The 16,985-nt window shown below is 44.1% G+C and overlaps 1 protein-coding gene across 6 annotated transcripts in view; it reads left to right on the top strand.

The window, feature by feature from the left end:
* Positions 1-16,985, top strand: part of gpatch1 (G patch domain containing 1) — a 46,873-nt gene that overhangs the window by 25,609 nt on the left and 4,279 nt on the right. For 4 of the 6 annotated variants that reach the window (XM_045217928.1, XM_045217927.1, XM_045217926.1 and 1 more), the window contains 6 exons: positions 213-411; positions 9,044-9,204; positions 9,468-9,652; positions 10,942-11,147; positions 12,942-13,048; positions 13,474-13,652. In XM_045217928.1, coding sequence (XP_045073863.1) covers positions 213-411; positions 9,044-9,204; positions 9,468-9,652; positions 10,942-11,147; positions 12,942-13,048; positions 13,474-13,652 — 1,037 coding nt within the window. The remainder of the gene's footprint in view (positions 1-212; positions 412-9,043; positions 9,205-9,467; positions 9,653-10,941; positions 11,148-12,941; positions 13,049-13,473; positions 13,653-16,985) is intronic. The other 2 variants (XM_045217931.1, XM_045217929.1) reach the window with 1 other exon arrangement.

Here is a 16,985-nt window from a genome sequence, read left to right as displayed (position 1 = left end):
GCCCTGTCCTCCTCCCTGTCCTCCTCCCTGACCTGTCCTCCTCCCTGCCCTGTCCTCCTCTCTGCCCTGTCCTCCTCCCTGCCCTGTCCTCCTCCCTGCCCTGTCCTCCTCCCTGTCCTCCCTGTCCTCCTCCCTGCCCTGTCCTCCTCCCTGTCCTCGCTGTCCTTCTACCTGTCCTCCTCTCTGTCTCCACGCTGTCTTCCTCCCTCCAGGCCCCAGCTCTGTGTTTGACCTGCTGAAGGTTGAGGACAGAGAGAGACTGTCCGGCCTACGGAGGCCCTCCTCAGATACCACCTCAGGACCCAGACCCCCCACTGAGCCCATCCCTGGGGAGGCCAAAGCAGCTGTGGTGGCTGCAGGGGTAGCAGCTGCAGCAGCCAAAGCCTCCGCCCAGAAGGCCCTGTCTAGCAGGTACACCTACAGTGGGGAAAAAAAGTATTTAGTCAGCCACCAATTGTGCAAGTTCTCCCACTTAAAAAGATGAGAGAGACCTGTAATTTTCATCATAGGTACACGTCAACTATGACAGACAAATTAAGAAAAAAAATCCAGAAAATCACACTGCAGGATTTTTAATGAATTTATTTGCAAATTATGGTGGAAAATAAGTATTTGGTCACCTACAAACAAGCAAGATTTCTGGCTCTCACAGACCTGTAACTTCTTCTTTAAGAGGCTCCTCTGTCCTCCACTCGTTACCTGTATTAATGGCACCTGTTTGAACTTGTTATCAGTATAAAAGACACCTGTCCACAACCTCAAACAGTCACACTCCAAACTCCACTATGGCCAAGACCAAAGAGCTGTCAAAGGACACCAAAAACAAAATTGTAGACCTGCACCAGGCTGGGAAGACTGAATCTGCAATAGGTGAGCAGCTTGGTTTGAATAAATCAACTGTGGGAGCAATTATTAGGAAATGGAAGACATACAAGTCCACTGATAATCTCCCTCGATCTGGGGCTCCACGCAAGATCTCACCCCGTGGGGTCAAAATTATCACAAGAACGGTGAGCAAAAATCCCAGAACCACACAGGGGGACCTAGTGAATGACCTGCAGAGAGCTGGGACAAAAGTAACAAAGCCTACCATCAGTAACACACTACGCCGCCAGGGACTCAAATCCTGCAGTTCCAGACGTGTCCCCCTGCTTAAGCCAGTACATGTCCAGGCTCATCTGAAGTTTGCTAGAGTGCATTTGGATGATCCAGAAGAGGATTGGGAGAATGTCATATGGTCAGATGAAACCAAAATAGAACTTTTTGGTAAAAACTCAACTCGTTGTGTTTGGAGGACAAAGAATGCTGAGTTGCATCCAAAGAACATCATACCTACTGTGAAGCATGGGGGTGTAAACATCATGCTTTGGGGCTGTTTTTCTGCAAAGGGACCAGGACGACTGATCCGTGTAAAGGAAAGAATGAATGGGGCCATGTATCGTGAGATTTTGAGTGAAAACCTCCTTCCATCAGCAAGGGCATTGAAGATGAAACGTGGCTGGGTCTTTCAGCATGACAATGATCCCAAACACACTGCCCGGGCAACGAAGGAGTGGCTTCGTAAGAAGCATTTCAAGGTCCTGGAGTGGCCTAGCCAGTCTCCAGATCTCAACCCCATAGAAAATCTTTGAGGGAGTTGAAAGTCCGTGTTGCCCAGCGACAGCCCCAAAACATCACTGCTCTAGAGGAGATCTGCATGGAGGAATGGGCCAAAATAGTGTGTGAAAACAATGTGAAGACTTACAGAAAACATTTGACCTGTGTCATTGCCAACAAAGGCTATATAACAAAGTATTGAGAAACTTTTGTTATTGACCAAATACTTATTTTCCACCATAATTTGCAAATAAATTCATAAAAAATCCTACAATGTGATTTTCTGGATTTTTTTTCCTCATTTTGTCTGTCATAGTTGACGTGTACCTATGATAAAAATTAAAGGCCTCTCTCATCTTTTTAAGTGGGAGAACTTGCACAATTGGTGGCTGACTAAATACTTTTTTTCCCCACTGTATATATGTCTGTCTGTCTGACCATGTCTGAAGTCTCCTGGGATATGTGTTGTATTGGAGACCAGTGGTCTATATCTTGAAATGTATTGTAGTCCAGTGTTCTACAGTGGGGGAAAAAAGTATTTAGTCAGCCACCAATTGTGCAAGTTCTCCCACTTAAAAAGATGAGAGAGGCCTGTATTTTTCATCATAGGTACACGTCAACTATGACAGACGAAGTGAGAAAAATAAATCCAGAAAATCACATTTTGTAGGATTTTTAATGAATTTATTTGCAAATTAAGATCTCAACCCCATAGAAAATCTTTGGAGGGAGTTGAAAGTCTGTGTTGCCCACCGACAGCCCCAAAACATCACTGCTCTATGTAATATTCATATGTGTCACCATACTGAATTGTAATTGGATGCATCATACTGTGCAATGATTGGTTAAGACCACCCAGGTGGTGAGGTCATTCTAAGATGATCATGGCCAGAGACACATGGACATGCACGTTATAGCTAGTTAATAAAGAGGTACGTTTATAAATATCCTGTCGTCCTGCATTTTATTATTTTGTACAAAGCGTACAAAACAAGACATGGTGTCAGAGTAAAAGGACTAAAAGATGGATTTTGCTGGAGTTCCTTCACCTCGAATGGATTGGGGGTCTACAAATCTACCCGATGCATGGCGTAAGTTCAAACAGCATGTGGAGCTGATGTTCACGGGTCCTCTGAAGGAAAGAGGAGAAGAGGAAAAGTGCAGCTACCTGCTCCTCTGGATCGGTGAAAAAGGGAGAGACATTTACAACACATGGACACTTACCGAGGCTGAATCAAAGGTACTGAAAACATACTACGATCGTTTTGAAGCATATGTTTTGCCAAAGACCAATACAATTTTCGCTAGGTACAAATTCCATGAGAAAGTACAAGGCGCTAGTGAATCGTTTGAACAGTTTGTCACTGAGCTGCGTCTGCTTGTGAAAGACTGTGATTATGCAAACAAGGATGAGATGGTCAGGGACCGTATTGTATTTGGAATACAATCACCGCGAGTGAGAGAGAAACTTTTGAATGTTGGATCAGAGTTAACGCTGGACAAAGCTATCGACATAGCCAGATCTCACGAGCTAGCACAGGTTCAGATGAAAACCATTTCAGGCGGCAGCATGAGCGCATCACGTGAACAAGCAGTGCACGCAGTCAGGCAGACATCAAAGCACACCTCCAGTGCCCAGAGAGCATGTTTCAGAACGGAGACAGACAGAACTCCAAAACAGAGCGACACAGACTCCAAACGCCCCAAAACATGTGGATATTGTGGATACAAAGTGCATGGCGAACAGGGGAATTGCCCAGCTAAAGGCAAACAGTGTACTAAATGTGGAAAATGGAATCACTTTGCAAAAGTGTGCAGAGTTTACCGTGGAAAAACAGTACATACAGTGAGTGAAGATGAAATGTCAATCAAAGAGTCAAATGCTGATGAACTGTTTATTGATTCAGTGACACAGAAAAGTCAGATATCAGAGACAGAGCAAGCCTTTGCTGACATTGAGATAGGAAGACAAGGCACAGAGCTAAAATTCAAACTAGACACTGGTGCACAAGTAAACATTATTCCTCTGAGTAAGTACAGAAGCTTGACATCTGAGTGTGAGCTACAGCCCACCACGCGCAGACTGACTGGTTATGGTGGTGAACAGCTCCCAGTAAAAGGCACATGCACTCTCAAATGCAAATACAAGGAAAGGGACATGATGTTGGACTTTTACGTTGTTGACACTCGAGCACCTGCAGTGCTAGGTCTTAAAGCATGTTTAGACATGGACCTTATCAAGCTAGTTTTATCAGTGACAGCACCAGTAGAGATAGAGAATGTCATGGAGGAGTTTGCTGATGTTTTTACAGGAATAGGACTATTCCCAGGAGAATGTACCATTCACCTTAACCCAGACGCAACCCCTGTGATCTACCCACCGAGAAAGATTCCACTTGCTCTCCGCGCCCGTCTGAAGAAAGAGTTGGAGAGCATGGAGCAATCTGACATCGTCACCAAGGTTACAGAACCGACGGATTGGGTCAACGCGTTAGTGGTGGTGGAGAAACCACGGACAGGCAAGCTCAGAGTATGTCTCGACCCAAGAGACTTGAACAAGGCTATCAAACGCCCCCATTACCCCTTACCGACGCTAGATGGCATCACACACAAGCTAGCGGGCGCACGCTACTTCAGTGTCATGGACGCCAGATCAGGCTACTGGGCTATCAAGCTCACAGAAGAGTCATCTAAGCTCACAACGTTCAACACACCGTTTGGACGCTACAGGTTCCGTCGCCTGCCTTTTGGGATTATCTCAGCCCAAGACGAGTTTCAGCGAAAGATCGACGAGGTGTACGAAGGCCTCGACGGAGTCGTGGCAATTGTGGACGACATCCTTGTCTATGGTCGAACCAAAGAGGAACACGACAGAAACCTCAGCGCGATGCTGCAAAGGTCCCGCGAGAGAGGAGTCCGGCTCAACCCCGAGAAGAGCACAGTCGGCGCTACAGAGGTCAGCTACTTCGGGCATCTTCTCACAGCGAATGGAATCAAGCCAGATCCGCAGAAGATCTCAGCCATAAAGGAAATGGAGCCACCAAAGAACCGCGCAGAGCTGGAAACAGTGCTTGGCATGGTCAACTACTTAGCCAAGTTCGCACCCAGCCTCTCCAATGCTAATGCACCCTCGCGTCAGCTGCTAAAGCAGTCCAGTGAGTTCCTCTGGGACAACCAACACGACATCGCTTTCCAGAAAGTGAAAGACTTGATCACGAGAGAACCAGGACCAATCCTTGCCTACTACGACCCCAACAAAGAGCTCAGACTCCAGGTGGACGCGTCAAAGTATGGACTAGGGGCAGTGCTACTGCAAGAAGGAAAACCCATCGGCTACGCTTCCAAATCTCTCACAGACTGTGAAATCAACTACGCTCAAATCGAAAAGGAGCTGTACGCCATTCTGTTCGGATGTAAGCGTTTCCATCAGTATGTCTATGGACGACAAGTCATTGTGGAATCAGACCACAAGCCCCTCGAGTCAATCATGAGGAAACCGTTAGCCGCAGCCCCGCCAAGGCTACAGAGAATGATCCTTCAACTACAAAAATACGACTTCACAATCACTCACCGTCCAGGCAAAGACATCCCTGTCGCAGACACACTCTCCAGGAAGTTTCTTACCTACAAGGACAGCAGCCTCAGTGAAGGCATGGACATGCAGGTGCACACTGTGTACAGCAACTTACCAGTTAGTGACACAAAACTGAAGGAGATCCGAGCAGAAACAGAAAAAGACACACAACTCACACAGCTGAGGAAAGTCATACAGTCAGGATGGCCTGAGGAGAGGAGAAAATGCCCTCAGAGCGTCTCAGAGTTCTGGAACCATCGTGACGAACTATCACAGATCAACGGAATCATTTTCAAAGGAGAGAAAATCATCATTCCTACCAGTCTCAGAGAAGAGATTTTGACAAAGATCCATGCTGGACACATGGGCATGGAAAAGTGCAAACAGAGAGCACGGGACATTTTGTTTTGGCCCGGAATGTGCAAACAAATAGAGGACATGGTTGGTAAATGCCCCACGTGTCTTGAACGACGCCCCTCGAACACCAAAGAGCCAATGTTACCTCACCGTATCCCAGACCGACCCTGGCAGGTCGTGGCAACCGATCTGTTCACGTGGAACAACGAGGACTACATTATAACAGTGGACTACTACAGCAGATACTTTGAACTCGACAAGCTTCACAGCACCACATCTGCAGCTGTGATACACAAGCTGAAAGCAGCTTTTGCCAGGCATGGCATTGTAGAGACTTTAATATCTGACAATGGGCCCTGTTACAAATCAAATGAGTTTGAATCCTTCACAAAAGCATGGGAGTTCACACACGTCACCACAAGCCCACATTACCCTCAAAGTAATGGCCTTGCTGAAAAATCTGTGCAGATCGCTAAATCACTCATGGACAAAGCAAAAGCAGACAAGAGAGACCCCTACCTCAGTCTCCTTGAATACCGCAACACTCCAGTTGACAACTTCAAATCACCAGCCCAGCTGTTGATGAGCCGCAGACTTCGGCTCAATCCTCCCCAGCACCAACCAGCAGCTGCAACCTGAGGTCGTCAGCTACAAGGAAGTGCATGCAAAACGTGCACAGAGACAGCAACAGCAAAAGCGATACTACGACAGGTCAGCCAGACCACTGCCACCACTGAACGACGGAGAGTCAGTTAGAATCCAGGAGCATGGCTACTGGAAGCCAGCAGTCGTCATCCAACCAGCTGACACTGAACGTTCATATCACGTTCGCACCGCAGAAGGAGCGGTGTACCGCCGCAATCGTCGTCACCTACTGAACACAAAAGAACAACACACTGACGAGATGAACTGTTCCCCTGAAAGAGAACGGGATGGACTAAACACAGACACAACACAACATACACCATACTTACCTGCAACACCACAAGAACTGTTGACTGACACAGAAGCATGCTCAGCTTCATATCACACAAGGTCAGGAAGAGAGGTCAAGCCTAGAGCTGTCCTAGACCTGTGAAATGTCAAAGGGTGTAGGCGGATCGCTGCCCTAAAAGAGTTTCCAGACTGTAAACTTGTTATTGAAAGTTAACTTGAAATGCTTTGGTATTGTATTTGTTTGATATGTTGAGATGTCATTGCTACAGTGAAAAGCTGAGTTGCTGAGAAATATTTGTTCTAAAAATAACAATATGCTGAATCATTGTTTGTCTGTTATGTTGATGCAGTTGGTGCAGTTTAAATGGTTACTTACCTCGAGTTCAAACTACAGAGCATATATTCAAAAGAAACGCTTTATTGTTCCACATATTTTTTCTTTTTTTTAAAAGAAGGGGGATGTAATATTCATATGTGTCACCATACTGAATTGTAATTGGATGCATCATACTGTGCAATGATTGGTTAAGACCACCCAGGTGGTGAGGTCATTCTAAGATGATCATGGCCAGAGACACATGGACATGCACGTTATAGCTAGTTAATAAAGAGGTACGTTTATAAATATCCTGTCGTCCTGCATTTTATTATTTTGTACAAAGCGTACAAAACAAGACACTCTAGAGGAGATCTGCATGGAGGAATGGGCCAAAATACCAGCAACAGTGTGTGAAAACCTTGTGAAGACTTACAGAAAACGTTTGACCTGTGTCATTGCCAACAAATGGTATATAACAAAGTATTGAGAAACTTTTGTTATTGACCAAATACTTATTTTCCACCATAATTTGCAAATAAATTCATTAAAAATCCTACAAAATGTGATTTTCTGGATTTATTTTTCTCATTTTGTCTGTCATAGTTGACGTGTACCTATGATGAAAATTACAGGCCTTTCTCATCTTTTTAAGTGGGAGAACTTGCACAATTGGTGGCTGACTAAATACTTTTTTCCCCACTGTATATCTTGTAATGTATTGTAGTCCAGTGTTCTATATCTTGTATTATAAACTGGGTGGTTCGAACCCCGAATGCTGATTGTCTGACAGCCGTGGTATACCATGGGTATGACAAAACCATTTATTTTTACTGTTCTAATTATGTTGGTAACCAGTTTATAATAGCAATAAGGCACCTCGGGGGTTTGGGATATATGGCCAATATACCACGGCTAAGGGCTGTATCCAGGCACTCCACGTTGCATCTTTTCTGCTGTTGTGGTCCTGCAGCTATCACGTTGTAGCAGCTATCACGTTGTAGCAGATATCACGTTGTAGCAGATATCACGTTACATCAGCTATCACGTTGTAGCAGCTATCACGTTGTAGCAGATATCACGTTGTAGCAGATATCACGTTACATCAGCTATCACGTTGTAGCAGCTATCACGTTGTAGCAGATATCACGTTGTAGCAGCTATCACGTTGTAGCAGATATCACGTTGTAGCAGCTATCACGTTGTAGCAGATATCACGTTGTAGCAGATATCACGTTGTAGCAGCTATCACGTTGCAGCAGATATCACATTGTAGCAGATATCACGTTACATCAGATATCACGTTGTAGCAGATATCACGTTGTAGCAGATATCACGTTGCATCAGATATCACGTTGTAGCAGATATCACGTTGCATCAGATATCACGTTGTAGCAGATATCACGTTGCATCAGATATCACGTTGTAGCAGATATCACGTTGCATCAGATATCACGTTGTAGCAGATATCACGTTGCATCAGATATCACGTTGTAGCAGATATCACGTTGCATCAGATATCACGTTGTAGCAGCTATCACGTTACATCAGCTATCACGTTGTAGCAGCTATCACGTTACATCAGATATCACGTTGCAGCAGCTATCACGTTGTAGCAGATATCACGTTGTAGCAGATATCACGTTGCATCAGATATCACGTTGTAGCAGCTATCACGTTACATCAGCTATCACGTTGTAGCAGCTATCACGTTACATCAGATATCACGTTGTAGCAGATATCACGTTGCATCAGATATCACGTTGTAGCAGATATCACGTTGCATCAGATATCACGTTGTAGCAGATATCACGTTGCATCAGATATCACGTTGCATCAGATATCACGTTGCATCAGATATCACGTTGTAGCAGATATCACGTTGCATCAGATATCACGTTGTAGCAGATATCACGTTGTAGCAGATATCACGTTGCATCAGATATCACGTTGTAGCAGATATCACGTTGCATCAGATATCACGTTGTAGCAGTGTGAAGAACACCCCTGAACATGCACTGATATGTTTTGTTTGTGCAACGTCTTGTATCGCATCGCTCTCACCTACAATATCCTGCTGCTCCTGGCAACGTCTTGTATCGCTCTCACCTACAATATCCTGCTGCTCCTGGCAACGTCTTGTATCGCTCTCACCTACAATATCCTGCTGCTCCTGGCAACGTCTTGTATCGCTCTCACCTACAATATCCTGCTGCTCCTGGCAACGTCATATGACTGAGTCTCAGTTGAATTCATCCATCCAGGTTTGCACCCCCAGCAGAGCAGCAGCAGGAAGCTCTGAGTGTGTGGAGTGGACCTGCAGCCCAGGCACAGGCAGGACAGACCTTCAAACCCTTTGAGAGGACCGCTCATAAACAGGCCCGCTACGACCTCTACATAGACAAGCTCAAACAGGGAGACCGAGGTACAGAGCACTGCTTTAAACTGACATTTAATAAAGACAAAGTGCTTGACAATGACAATATGGTATTTTTAATGTTTATTATGGCCTATTAAGATAATACAACCACATACTTTTCATGTAGAACACAGAAATGGAGAGCATTTTAATACTTTCAGAAGAATCAGCTTTTAGGGCATTCCTCTCAAACTTGCATTATCCACTAAGATTCCAATGACGGTTTTATCATCACGAATCTCACCGTGTCCCACCAACTCTGTGTCCAGATGCCCTGGAGTTGAGCTTGGACCCCGCCATGACAGAGTGGGAGAGAGGGAGAGAGAGGGATGAGTTTGTCCGAGCGGCTCTCCTCTACAAGCCCAGTAGCTCCTCTCTGTCCTGTCGCTTCACCAGAGGGAAACATGATGACGCCGTGGAGGCAGACACTGTGGAGGTGACGCGAGATCAGGAGGTAGGGAGCTTCACCATAATGTTGAAGGATTGGGGTGGGGGGGGATCAGGATGTCTTCCAGAGAATGAGATGTTTTGTTGACAGAGATGAGCAGGGACGTTACGGGTGGAAGCAAGCAGACATGACCGGGCGCCCGGGAGAAATCTCTTAGTACAGATCTCAAGCACATTATCTTAAAGCCTTACTTCCTCGTTCATCTCTGTTAATAGCTTGGTTTTGCGTCATAATGTGCCTTGCAATAATTGGTTACAGTAATCAAATTCAACATATTCTACGATAACAGTCAGAGAAAGTATTGGGGGTTTTGAGGGTCAGTTGGACGTCACTGCTCACTGTCCATTTGAGCTTACAAACAAAACACACAGAGGCATATTTCTATATAATAATAATAATAATATTCCATTTAGCAGACGCTTTTATCCAAAGCGACTTACAGTCATGTGTGCATACATTTTTACGTATGGTTGGTCCCGGGGATCGAACCCACTACCCTGGCGTTACAAGCGCCATGCTCTACCAATTGAGCTACAGAGGACCACATGTTAACAATGACAAGTAATTGTGGTCTATTGCTATATGTCTATCTATGACCCAGCCTTTATGGTCTCATTGTGGTCTATTGCTATATGTCTATCTATGACCCAGCCTTTATGGTCTCATTGTGGTCTATTGCTATATGTCTATCTATGACCCAGCCTTTATGGTCTCATTGTGGTCTATTGCTATTCTATGTCTATCTATGACCCAGCCTTTATGGTCTCATTGTGGTCTATTGCTATTCTATGTCTATCTATGACCCAGCCTTGATGTCTAATCCTTTATCATCATGATCGACAGCGGGGGAACCAAACTCTCCCCTATGACCTTTCCAGACTCTTCAATGTGGATGGACACTGTATTCTAGACGGTCACCTAGCCCGTACCCCCTGAGCAGTTTGGTGGCAGGAGCGTTAGGCCAGTAATCCAAAGGTTGCTTGTTCGAATCCCTGAGCCGACTAGATAAAAAAATTAAAATAAATGTAATGTGCCCTTGAGCAAGGCACTTAACCCTAATTCCTCCTCTAAGTCGCTCAGGATAAGAGTGTCTGCTAAAGGACTAAAATGTAAAATGGGTGCGAGCTATATGCTCAAAATGCCAACTAGATTATTAGAGCTATTACCATTTTTATATCTATCCATCTTCAAGTCTTTCAGATCTACACAAGTGCATTTGGGTTACAGGCTATGGATCCAGGATTGGGCATGAGGCTCAGTGGGTTGAGACTCTGTACTGCCTTTTTGGTCTTCAGAATGATGTGGATGACAAGCAGGCAGCTGTGATGAGGCTCAGTGGGTTGAGACTCTGTACTGCCTTTTTTGGTCTTCAGAATGATGTGGATGACAAGCAGGCAGCTGTGATGATGAAGATGTTTGGGAAACTGACCAGAGACTCGTTCGAATGGCACCCTGACAAACTTCTCTGCAAGAGGTTCAATGTACCTGACCCCTACCCTGGGTACGACACACACACTCACACACACACACAGAGAATATGCACAAACGACACACGAACACAGAATAGACACACGTACACCCACAGAATAGACATACAGTACCAGTCAAAAGTTTGGACACACCTACTCATTCAAGGGTTTTTCTTTATTTTGACTTATTTTCTACATTGTAGAATAATAGTGAAGATATGGAAACAATGAAATAACACACATGGAATCATGTAGTAACCAAAAAAGTGTTCAACAAATCAAAATATATTTTAGATTCTTCAAATAGCCACCCTTTTGCCTTGATGACAGCTTTGCACACTCTTGGCATTCTCTCAACCAGCTTCACCTGGAAAGCTTTTCCAACAGTTTTGAAGGATTTGCCACATATGCTGAGCACTTGTTGGCTGCTTTTCCTTCACTCTGCGGTCCGACTCATCCCAAACCATCTCAATTGGGTTGAGGTTGGGGGATTGTGGAGGCCAGGTCATCTGATGCAGCACTCCATCACTCTCCTTCTTGGTCAAATAGCCCTTACACAGCCTGGAGGTGTGTTGGGTCATTGTCCTGTTGAAAAACAAATGATAGTCCCACTAAGCCCAAACCAGATGGGATGGCGTATCGCTGCAGAATGCTGTGGTAGCCATTCTGGTTAAGTGTGCCTTGAATTCTAAATAAATCACAGACAGTGTCACCAGCAAAGCACCCCCACACCATAACACCTCCTCCTCCATGCTTTACGGTGGGAACCACACATGCGGAGATCATCCGTTCACCGACTCTGCGTCTTACAAAGACACGGCGGTTGGAACAAAAAATCTGAAATTTGGACTCATCAGACCAAAGGACACATTTCCACCGGTCTAATGTCCATTGCTCGTGTTTCTTGGCCCAAGCAAGTCTCTTCTTCTTATTGATGTCCTTTAGTAGTGGATTCTTTGCAGCAATTAGACCATGAAGGCCTGATTCACGCAGTCTCCTCTGAACAGTTGATGTTGAGATGTGTCTGTGACTTGAACTCTGTGAAGCATTTATTTGGGCTGCAATTTCTGAGGCTGGTAACTCTATTGAACTTATCCTCTGCAGCAGAGGTAACTCTGGGTCTTCCATTCCTGTGGCGGTCCACATGAGAGCCAGTTTCTTTATCAGCGCTTGATGGTTTTTGCGACTGCACTTGAAAAAAACGTTCAAAGTTCTTGAAATGTTCCGTATTGACTGACCTTCATGTCTTAAAGTAATGATGGACTGTCGTTTCTCTTTGCTTATTTGAGCTGTTCTTGCCATAATACGGACTTGGTCTTTTACCAAATAGGGCTATCTTCTGTATACCCCCCTACCTTGTCACAACACAACTGATTGGCTCAAACACATTTAAGAAGGAAAGAAATTCCACAAATTAACTTTTAACAAGGCACACCTGTTAATTGAAATGCATTCCAGGTGACTACCTCATGAAGCTGGTTGAGAGAATGCCAAGAGTGTGCAAAGCTGTCATCAAGGCAAAGGGTGGCTATTTTGAAGAATCTCAAATATAAAATATATTTTGATTTGTTTAACACTTTTTTGGTTACTACATGAGTCCATATGTGTTATTTCATAGATTTGATGTCTTCACTATTATTCTACAATGTAGAAAATAGTAAAAAATAAAGAAAAACCATGGAATGAGTGTGTGTCCAAACTTTTGACTTGTACTGTACACACTTGATCACCACGGAACGAATGGTACTAGGAATACTAATACTCAATGGGTACTGCTTGTGTGTCATGGCATTGGGCTCTAACTGTTGTTGTTGTTTTCTTTCCAGGTCAGGGTTCGTGGGAATGCCCAAAGTGAAGAGAGACAAGTTCTCTGTGTTTAACTTCCTGACTGTATCAGAGAGTCCAACAGCTAGTGCTTCCCCCGCTCCACAAGGTAACAAACAATCAGTTCCACTTTATCAAGACACAGATATCAGAGCCTCTACCAACCCAGTTCATTTCATCTGATTTAAAGTGACTTTTGAAGGCTTCTGTTTTATCCTATTGTGTGGATGAGTGAAGCTTGTGCTCTTTAAATGACATGATCAGTAAAAGGATCTGCTGTTTCACGCTCTGCCTTTACCTCTCGAAGGCTGATTTTAAAGTCATTATCATTCATTGGCACTTCAGTTCTTTCTGAATAGAAAGCATGTGGTCAGGAAGTAGTTATTTGACTGGCTTAGGTTTGAAGGGTTGAAAAAAAAATAATACACAGAGCTCTTATTCCATTGGTCTTCAGAGTCCTAGTGAAGACACCACATGACATCACACACTGCTTAGTAAACCTGGCCCTGAGTCTCTCCGTCTCTCTCTGTGTAGCTGTGAAGCCCTCTGAGCCAGGGAAGAGGTCCAGGTGGGATGTGTCTGGCCAGGCTGGGGCTTTGGAGAAGGAGAAGGATCCTCTCAGTGAGTTCCTCAGTGTGGCTCGAATTGAAGCCTCTGGATCAGGACCAGACACCTCTACTACTGATGGTCCTACAACTGATCCCACTGTAGAGGTACTGGTAGAATCCTACTACATACATCACTGATCCTACTGTAGAGGTACTGGTAGAATCCTACTACACTACATACATCACTGATCCTACTGTAGAGGTACTGGTAGAATCCTACTACACTACATACATCACTGATCCTACTGTAGAGGTACTGGTAGAATCCTACTACACTACATACATCACTGATCCTACTGTAGAGGTACTGGTAGAATCCTACTACACTACATACATCACTGATCCTACTGTAGAGGTACTGGTAGAATCCTACTACACTACATACATCACTGATCCTACTGTAGAGGTACTGGTAGAATCCTACTACACTACATACATCACTGATCCTACTGTAGAGGTACTGGTAGAATCCTACTACACTACATACATCACTGATCCTACTGTAGAGGTACTGGTAGAATCCTACTACACTACATACATCACTGATCCTACTGTAGAGGTACTGGTAGAATCCTACTACACTACATACATCACTGATCCTACTGTAGAGGTACTGGTAGAATCCTACTACACTACATACATCACTGATCCTACTGTAGAGGTACTGGTAGAATCCTACTACACTACATACATCACTGATCCTACTGTAGAGGTACTGGTAGAATCCTACTACACTACATACATCACTGATCCTACTGTAGAGGTACTGGTAGAATCCTACTACACTACATACATCACTGATCCTACTGTAGAGGTACTGGTAGAATCCTACTACACTACATACATCACTGATCCTACTGTAGAGGTACTGGTAGAATCCTACTACACTACATACATCACTGGTCCTACTGTAGAGGTACTGGTAGAATCCTACTACGCTACATACATCACTGATCCTACTGTAGCGGTACTGGTAGAATCCTACTACATACATCACTGATCCTACTGTAGAGGTACTGGTAGAATCCTACTACGCTACATACATCACTGATCCTACTGTAGAGGTACTGGTAGAATCCTACTACATACATCACTGATCCTACTGTAGAGGTACTGGTAGAATCCTACTACACTACATACATCACTGATCCTACTGTAGAGGTACTGGTAGAATCCTACTACACTACATACATCACTGATCCTACTGTAGAGGTACTGGTAGAATCCTACTACACTACATACATCACTGATCCTACTGTAGAGGTACTGGTAGAATCCTACTACACTACATACATCACTGATCCTACTGTAGAGGTACTGGTAGAATCATACTACACTACATACATCACTGATCCTACTGTAGAGGTACTGGTAGAATCCTACTACACTACATACATCACTGATCCTACTGTAGAGGTACTGGTAGAATCCTACTACACTACATACATCACTGATCCTACTGTGGAGGTACTGGTAGAATCCTACTACACTACATACATCACTGATCCTACTGTAGAGGTACTGGTAGAATCCTACTACACTACATACATCACTGATCCTACTGTGGAGGTACTGGTAGAATCCTACTACACTACATACATCACTGATCCTACTGTAGAGGTACTGGTAGAATCCTACTACACTACATACATCACTGATCCTACTGTAGAGGTACTGGTAGAATCCTACTACACTACATACATCACTGATCCTACTGTAGAGGTACTGGTAGAATCCTACTACACTACATACATCACTGATCCTACTGTAGAGGTACTGGTAGAATCCTACTACACTACATACATCACTGATCCTACTGTAGAGGTACTGGTAGAATCCTACTACACTACATACATCACTGATCCTACTGTAGAGGTACTGGTAGAATCCTACTACACTACATACATCACTGATCCTACTGTAGAGGTACTGGTAGAATCCTACTACACTACATACATCACTGATCCTACTGTAGAGGTACTGGTAGAATCCTACTACACTACATACATCACTGATCCTACTGTGGAGGTACTGGTAGAATCCTACTACACTACATACATCACTGATCCTACTGTAGAGGTACTGGTAGAATCCTACTACACTACATACATCACTGATCCTACTGTGGAGGTACTGGTAGAATCCTACTACACTACATACATCACTGATCCTACTGTAGAGGTACTGGTAGAATCCTACTACACTACATACATCACTGATCCTACTGTAGAGGTACTGGTAGAATCCTACTACACTACATACATCACTGATCCTACTGTAGAGGTACTGGTAGAATCCTACTACACTACATACATCACTGATCCTACTGTAGAGGTACTGGTAGAATCCTACTACACTACATACATCACTGATCCTACTGTAGAGGTACTGGTAGAATCCTACTACGCTACATACATCACTGATCCTACTGTAGAGGTACTGGTAGAATCCTACTACACTACATACATCACTGATCCTACTGTAGAGGTACTGGTAGAATCCTACTACGCTACATACATCACTGATCCTACTGTAGAGGTACTGGTAGAATCCTACTACACTACATACATCACTGATCCTACTGTAGAGGTACTGGTAGAATCCTACTACACTACATACATCACTGATCCTACTGTAGAGGTACTGGTAGAATCCTACTACACTACATACATCACTGATCCTACTGTAGAGGTACTGGTAGAATCCTACTACGCTACATACATCACTGATCCTACTGTAGAGGTACTGGTAGAATCCTACTACACTACATACATCACTGATCCTACTGTAGAGGTACTGGTAGAATCCTACTACGCTACATACATCACTGATCCTACTGTAGAGGTACTGGTAGAATCCTACTACACTACATACATCACTGATCCTACTGTAGAGGTACTGGTAGAATCCTACTACACTACATACATCACTGATCCTACTGTAGAGGTACTGGTAGAATCCTACTACGCTACATACATCACTGATCCTACTGTAGAGGTACTGGTAGAATCCTACTACACTACATACATCACTGATCCTACTGTGGAGGTACTGGTAGAATCCTACTACACTACATACATCACTGATCCTACTGTAGAGGTACTGGTAGAATCCTACTACACTACATACATCACTGATCCTACTGTAGAGGTACTGGTAGAATCCTACTACGCTACATACATCACTGATCCTACTGTAGAGGTACTGGTAGAATCCTACTACACTACATACATCACTGATCCTACTGTAGAGGTACTGGTAGAATCCTACTACGCTACATACATCACTGATCCTACTGTAGAGGTACTGGTAGAATCCTACTACGCTACATACATCACTGATCCTACTGTAGAGGTACTGGTAGAATCCTACTACACTACATACATCACTGATCCTACTGTAGAGGTACTGGTAGAATCCTACTACACTACATACATC

This window comes from Coregonus clupeaformis, unplaced genomic scaffold (assembly GCF_020615455.1).
Source record: "Coregonus clupeaformis isolate EN_2021a unplaced genomic scaffold, ASM2061545v1 scaf1273, whole genome shotgun sequence".
NCBI lineage: Eukaryota > Metazoa > Chordata > Actinopteri > Salmoniformes > Salmonidae > Coregonus > Coregonus clupeaformis.
The sequence above is the reverse complement of the archived record's forward strand: the minus strand, read 5'-3'. Positions and strand labels throughout refer to the sequence as shown.